Source organism: Solanum stenotomum, chromosome 1 (genome assembly GCF_019186545.1).
Source record: "Solanum stenotomum isolate F172 chromosome 1, ASM1918654v1, whole genome shotgun sequence".
NCBI lineage: Eukaryota > Viridiplantae > Streptophyta > Magnoliopsida > Solanales > Solanaceae > Solanum > Solanum stenotomum.
The window spans coordinates 55,144,268-55,150,156 of record NC_064282.1 but is presented as its reverse complement, the minus strand read 5'-3'; the positions used below and the strand labels follow the sequence as shown (position 1 = coordinate 55,150,156).

The window sequence follows — 5,889 nt, the reverse complement described above, 5'->3', positions numbered from 1 at the left end:
GGAAAAGAAAAGCAATTTAAAAAAAAATAAAGAAAAAAAGTAAAACAAACAAATAAAAACAAAGGGATTAGTAAAAGAAATTAACTACTATCCACTCACAACGGGCAAGAAAATTACACTATCAACTCATTTTTAGAAATACTTATTTTCTTCTAATATATTCACATGTTATCAATATTTAAATAAAAATGACAAAATAAGTATTATATGGTAACTTGAACTCTAAATTAATCATAGGAGTTTGTTCAGAATTCTTATTTGACTTGTCAAAATAAGAAGGATTCTTTCACCGTTTTCTTCGTCCTCATCATTTTCACCCTTATTCTCCATTAACACCATTGAAGCAATTTGAGACAATCATCACTGATAACTTGTTACTCATTTTTTAGAATCTAGACTATTTAATCTTATAAAAGATTATTCAAAACTTATTAAGTCTTCTTGACAATATGAAAAAATATTTGAATAGGTGCTTTCATTACTTTAGACTAAGTTTTCTATTCTTAGTTTATTCAATTAGCAAAAAAATTTAGTTAAAGATAATCTTTAATCCATATACCACCATATGTATTCCAATTTAAATAATACTCAAAATCGACAGTATCAAAATATTTGACCGTTATTTCAAAAAATAAATCTTAGATCTGTGAAATAGGTTTTAACAAATAAAAAGAAAAGAAAGAAGAAGAAGTATCATTAATCATTCAATGAGAAAGTAATAATAATTAAATTACTGGAATAAGTATCTCTAAAAGTAAATTGTCAATGTAATTTTCTTGTCCACTGTGAGTGAATAGTAATTAATCTCTTAGTAGAATACACACTCTTCTTATATACTCCGTATATGCGTCTAAGTAATATACATCAATGAAATAGTATTAACTATTAAAGCATTGAAATAACTTAAAAATAACTACAAATATTTTTTTTATTAAAATAATTCTTTTATACTATCACATAGAAGAAATAATTTCTATTATTAGTCTGTTTGTATATGTCGATATTTACAATAATAAGAACATGGTAGAATGAACACTTATTTTATTTCTATTTTGTATTGATAAAAAGATTATTCTCCAAAGATCGTTAATTTAAGTAAAGTAAATCAAAATAATAGTGGAAAGAAAATAACGAGAGTGAAGAAAAACATTACGACTAAATAGAAAATCAATGTGGAGCATATATGCATGATATTGTAACATCAACAATGTTCGATCACCTAAACATAGTAAATAACATATACTTAAAATTTAAAAAAGTACATGAATAGGTTAATACTACGATATACACTATTCTCTAGGCTATCACTAAGCCATAGACTACATGGATAGGGTAATACTAAGACAACACTCGACTACCTATTAACATTTGCCTTTATCCGCGACATTCACACATTCTTATCTAATGTCATGCTCATAATGAGTTGAAGATACGTCATATCTTATTTAATCGTGTCTCCTCAGTACTTTTTCGGCCTACATCTGTTACTCCTTATCTCCACTATAATCAGTATCTCACACCTCCTTACTCAAGATTTGCACTTCTTCTTTTCACATGTCCAAACCACCTTAGTTTTCCTTTTCTCATCTTGTCTACAATAGAGGCCACTCACATTTTGTCTCGAATATTCTCATTCCCAATTCTATTGTTGATAGCTAGTATGTCCACACATTCATCTCGACATCCTTATTTCCGCCACTTGCATATTTAAAACATAGAAATTCTTAACTGACTAACACTATTCTCATACAACAAAACTAGTCTAAGCACCACTATGTAGAATTTGCCTTTAAATTTTGGTGATACATTATTATCACACAAAACTCCACATACAAGCCTCCATTTCATTTATATTGCATAAATACGATGTACAATATTATCGTTGAACTTATCATTTTCTTTGGATCAAAGACCCAAGATATTCAAATCTCTCTCTTGAAAATAATTTTCATATTAAGCCTCACTTTTCCACCTGCCTCATGTGTCATATAACTGAATTTACATTTCAAGTGCTTTGTTTTGGTCTTACTTAACTTGAATTCTTTAGGCTTCCGAGTCTATCTTCACGCTCCCAACCTATTGTTAATTCTAAAGCAAGTTTTCTCAATCAAATAATATTGTCTGCAAATAACATACACCAACACACCTACCATGAATATGTGGCATGAATTCATCCATCGCCTAGGTGAATAGAAATTGACTAAGCGCTAATCTCTAATGCAACCCCATCTCGATTGGAAAGTGCTTCGAATCTCCCATATTGTTCTCATCCTAATATTAACTCCATCATACATATTCCTAATCACCCTAATGTAAGCCATCAATATATCTTTGGATTCAAAGCATCTCTAGAGGACTGGACTTTATCGTAAACCTTCTCAAGGTTAATGACCACCATACATAAGTTTTTTTTTCTTTTTCTATTTTTCTCCATTAGTCTCCATAAAAGATGAGAAAATTTGAAAAACACATGATGAAACTTGACCAAAAATTTCACTCCAATATAATTTGCCACGAATATTTGAAAATTTAAGGCGAAACGATAGCTCAGTAGTTGATGGCCAGGATATGAATCCAAATGGTATAATACGTTGAAACATATATAAAATTATTATTTTTATACGTACATGTATAGCAGTAATAGGTCGTAGGGGTTTCTCTTGTCTTGTTTGATCAGTTTTAATTATATCAGTTAGTCAGGTTGGCACGTGCTCCTGGGGACTACCATTTCTTCCTTCTTTCAATGCCATAACTTCTCTTCTATTTTCTGTATTGCTTTCATTTACACCACCATTTGACCATTTTTGCCTACTTCTTCTTCTCTTTTTTAATCCTTTCTTCAAGTTATTAAGGAGGCTCTAGTAGTAGTTGTTTTCAGGAAGAACAAGACAAGTAATGTATAGTAAATAACAGAGCAGAAACAGAGTTAGTTAAGCTGCAATGGTGATGGAAGGGATTGAAGAAGACATGGGTGATGGTAATATGATATGTACAAATCATCCTTACAAGAACAATACCCCAGGTGGGATCTGTGCTTTTTGCCTTCAAGAAAAGCTTGGAAAACTTGTTTCTTCCTCTTTTCCTTCTGCCATTTTCCCTTCTTCTTCCTCTTCTTCTACTCCTTCTTTTAGATCTGATCATTTTGCTGTACCTACCACTTCCACTACTACTACTACTACTACTACTACCTCAACACTACCATCACTCCAAACCAACCAAACCAACAACAACAACCAAACAAATGTTTGCAATAATCACTATGGGAAAATGAGGAAATCAAGAATGCCTTTTCTCTTGAGTAGCCATTATAGCAAGAAGAAAAAAGATGGTGGTAATAGTAATGGTAGTGTTATTGCTACTATGAAGAGAAGCAAGTCTACAACAATTCCTAGAAATGGTATGCATTTCTTGAATGAAGAAGAAGAAGACAATAATACTCCTCACAGGAGAAGGTTCTGGTCATTTCTCTACTACTCATCTTCTTCTAAGCAGCAGCATTCCAAGAAAACTGAAAGAAACATGACTTTTCCTTCAGTTGGGAATGGTTCTATGAGGTCAAAGAAGAAAGAAGAAGAGTTTGTTGTGGTGGAAGAGAATGAAAATGAGAGTAGTCCTGCAGTTGATAGAAAAGTATCTAGATCTAGATCTGTTGGCTGTGGAAGCAGAAGCTTTTCAGGTGATTTCTTTGAAAGAATCTCAACTGGTTTTGGAGATTGTACTTTGAGAAGAGTTGAGTCTCAAAGAGAAGGCAATAACAAGTCTAAAATTCATCACAGAAACAGTGGTGCAGCAGCAGCAGGGGCAGGGCAAGATTGTATCAAAGAAAGAGTTAGATGTGGTGGACTATTCAGTGGTTTTATGATAACTTCTTCATCATCATCTTCATCATCTTCATCTCATTGGGTTTCATCTGAGGAAAATATGAATGGGAAATCCAGCATAGCTCCTGTGGGACAACAACAACAACAGCAGCTTGTACATGGAAGGAACAGAAGTTCTTGGGGATGGGCATTTGCAAGTCCAATGAGAGCTTTCAGTAAGACATCATCATCATCAAATGGGAAAAGAGGTGCATCAAATAAGAATGCTACTACTCCTAATTTGGCAGCTATTCCTTCTTTGCTGACTGCCAGAGGCTAAAACAAAAGGGCTCTCTTTTCCTCTATTCTACTACTTTTATTTACGAAGTTCAATTAGCTACTGATACTACTATAGAAATTTCACATTGTTCTTGTTTGAAAACTCTGTTTATTTGTCAAGTGTGATCCATGCTTATCTCTTTTGGTAAACTACCCCTTTTTTTCTCCTGCTATTGAGGTTGATGTTGATCTTTTCTTAATTGTTTTGCTTTTGTGGAGTAAATAGGATACCACTTCTTTTTATGTCTATTGTAAAATTGAAATAATTGGTTGAATGAAAATGCATGTAGTTTGTTTCAGGAGGTGGAGTGGTGGTAACTCACAAATGATGAGTGTGTACTTTCTTTGTTCTATTATTGGGAAATATTTTAGAATGATCCAATCCAATCATTTACTACATGTTTGTTGTTCATGGCAAATTGCTTATAGGACTCTTTTTGAATGGAAATAATTGCTATTTTTGTTGATGCTACCTTAGCCTCAAAGGTGGAACTTTTTTAATGGAAAGAAATTGTTATTTTTTTTTTGTTCTTGTTATGTAATGTTATTATGGCTAAAATTAACCTTTGTTTTTATTGATTTTGGTGACCTTGTGGTAGGTAGTGTGTCAAAAGATAATTGGTTGGAATTCATGTTGTGGTAGAGTTCTGATTTATATGCAGGGTTGGGACTAAGAAGAAGACCTTTAGAGAAGCAAGTTGTTTTACTCTAAAACATATTAGGGATCATATATGGCATGTACCTCTTCTAATTTTTAGTCAATATGTAAACTCAAATACATGTTTCTTTTATATATGTTTCTTTTCCTCTAGACAGTTGAGGGTAATCTGCATTTTTTTTTCTTGTAGTTAAAAGAAGAGAAAAAGAACAGAGAAATGATTGTAACTAGTTGCATGTGTGCAAAGAGCAAGTTTAGGATCTTGATGGGGATGGTTGGAGTGATCTCTTACTTTAATGCATGGCTTTTGTGGTAGAAATTTTTATACAAAATCACAATCTATAGATATTTGGCTCGTGTATTGTGGAAAACCCTTTTCCCCCTAAGTTGTCTCCATCTAGGAGTCTCACTAGTTTATGTGCCACCCTTTTAGCTGGCCAAAAGTCAAGAAGATCCATTAATAATGAGTTGCTAAGTATCATGTCACTAACTCATGTGCAAGGATTCATAGACACATCATATCATTGTTTAAATAAAAGGGTGTTGAGAATTATTAGAAAAGAAAGGTTTGTAGAAACAAAGACTCAAGCTTTGGGTCAAAATATAAGCACATGCTTGGTAGAGAGGACACATGCCAAAAGTCTAAATCAAAGTAACAAATGAACAAAACACCCAATCTAAGCTTGTCTACCTAGCATTAGTGTTTCCATTCACTTTAAGTCTCTCTCTATTCTCTTCGTCACTAGCTGAGAAAGATTTTATTTATTTTTAATAATAAAAAAGACTTTTTTCTGCATCTTAGATCCATCATCAACTTGCCTTATCAAAACCTCTCACTCCATTGGAAGTTGGATTCCAAAATTGCAATTTTAACCAACGAGAGAAGTGGTTTTGGCTTGGTTTTAGTGGAAAGATTTTGTTAGGGGTTACCTTGAATTTCCTAACTTATTTGGATTTTACCCAATTGTGTTTTAATTCAAAAGGTTTTCTTTGGTACAAAAGATTTCTTGGAGAAGTTTTGGACCTTTATTTATAGATCATTTCTTCTAATACCATAATACAATAACATTCACAAGTAGTCATTAAAGAGTC

The 5,889-nt window shown here is 32.5% G+C and overlaps 1 protein-coding gene across 1 annotated transcript; it reads left to right on the top strand.

The window, feature by feature from the left end:
• Positions 1-2,691: 2,691 nt before the first annotated feature.
• LOC125853805 (uncharacterized) lies at positions 2,692-4,289 on the top strand. The gene has a single exon (XM_049533554.1). It carries the CDS (start codon positions 2,941-2,943, stop codon positions 4,138-4,140), a length of 1,200 nt encoding a protein of 399 aa, XP_049389511.1. The 5' UTR covers positions 2,692-2,940; the 3' UTR covers positions 4,141-4,289.
• Positions 4,290-5,889: the final 1,600 nt, after the last annotated feature.

What these genes read in the sequence shown, in the direction of transcription:
- LOC125853805 (XM_049533554.1), top strand. Translation starts at nt 2,941, where the DNA reads ATGGTGATGGAAGGGATTGAAGAAGACATGGGTGATGGTAATATGATA.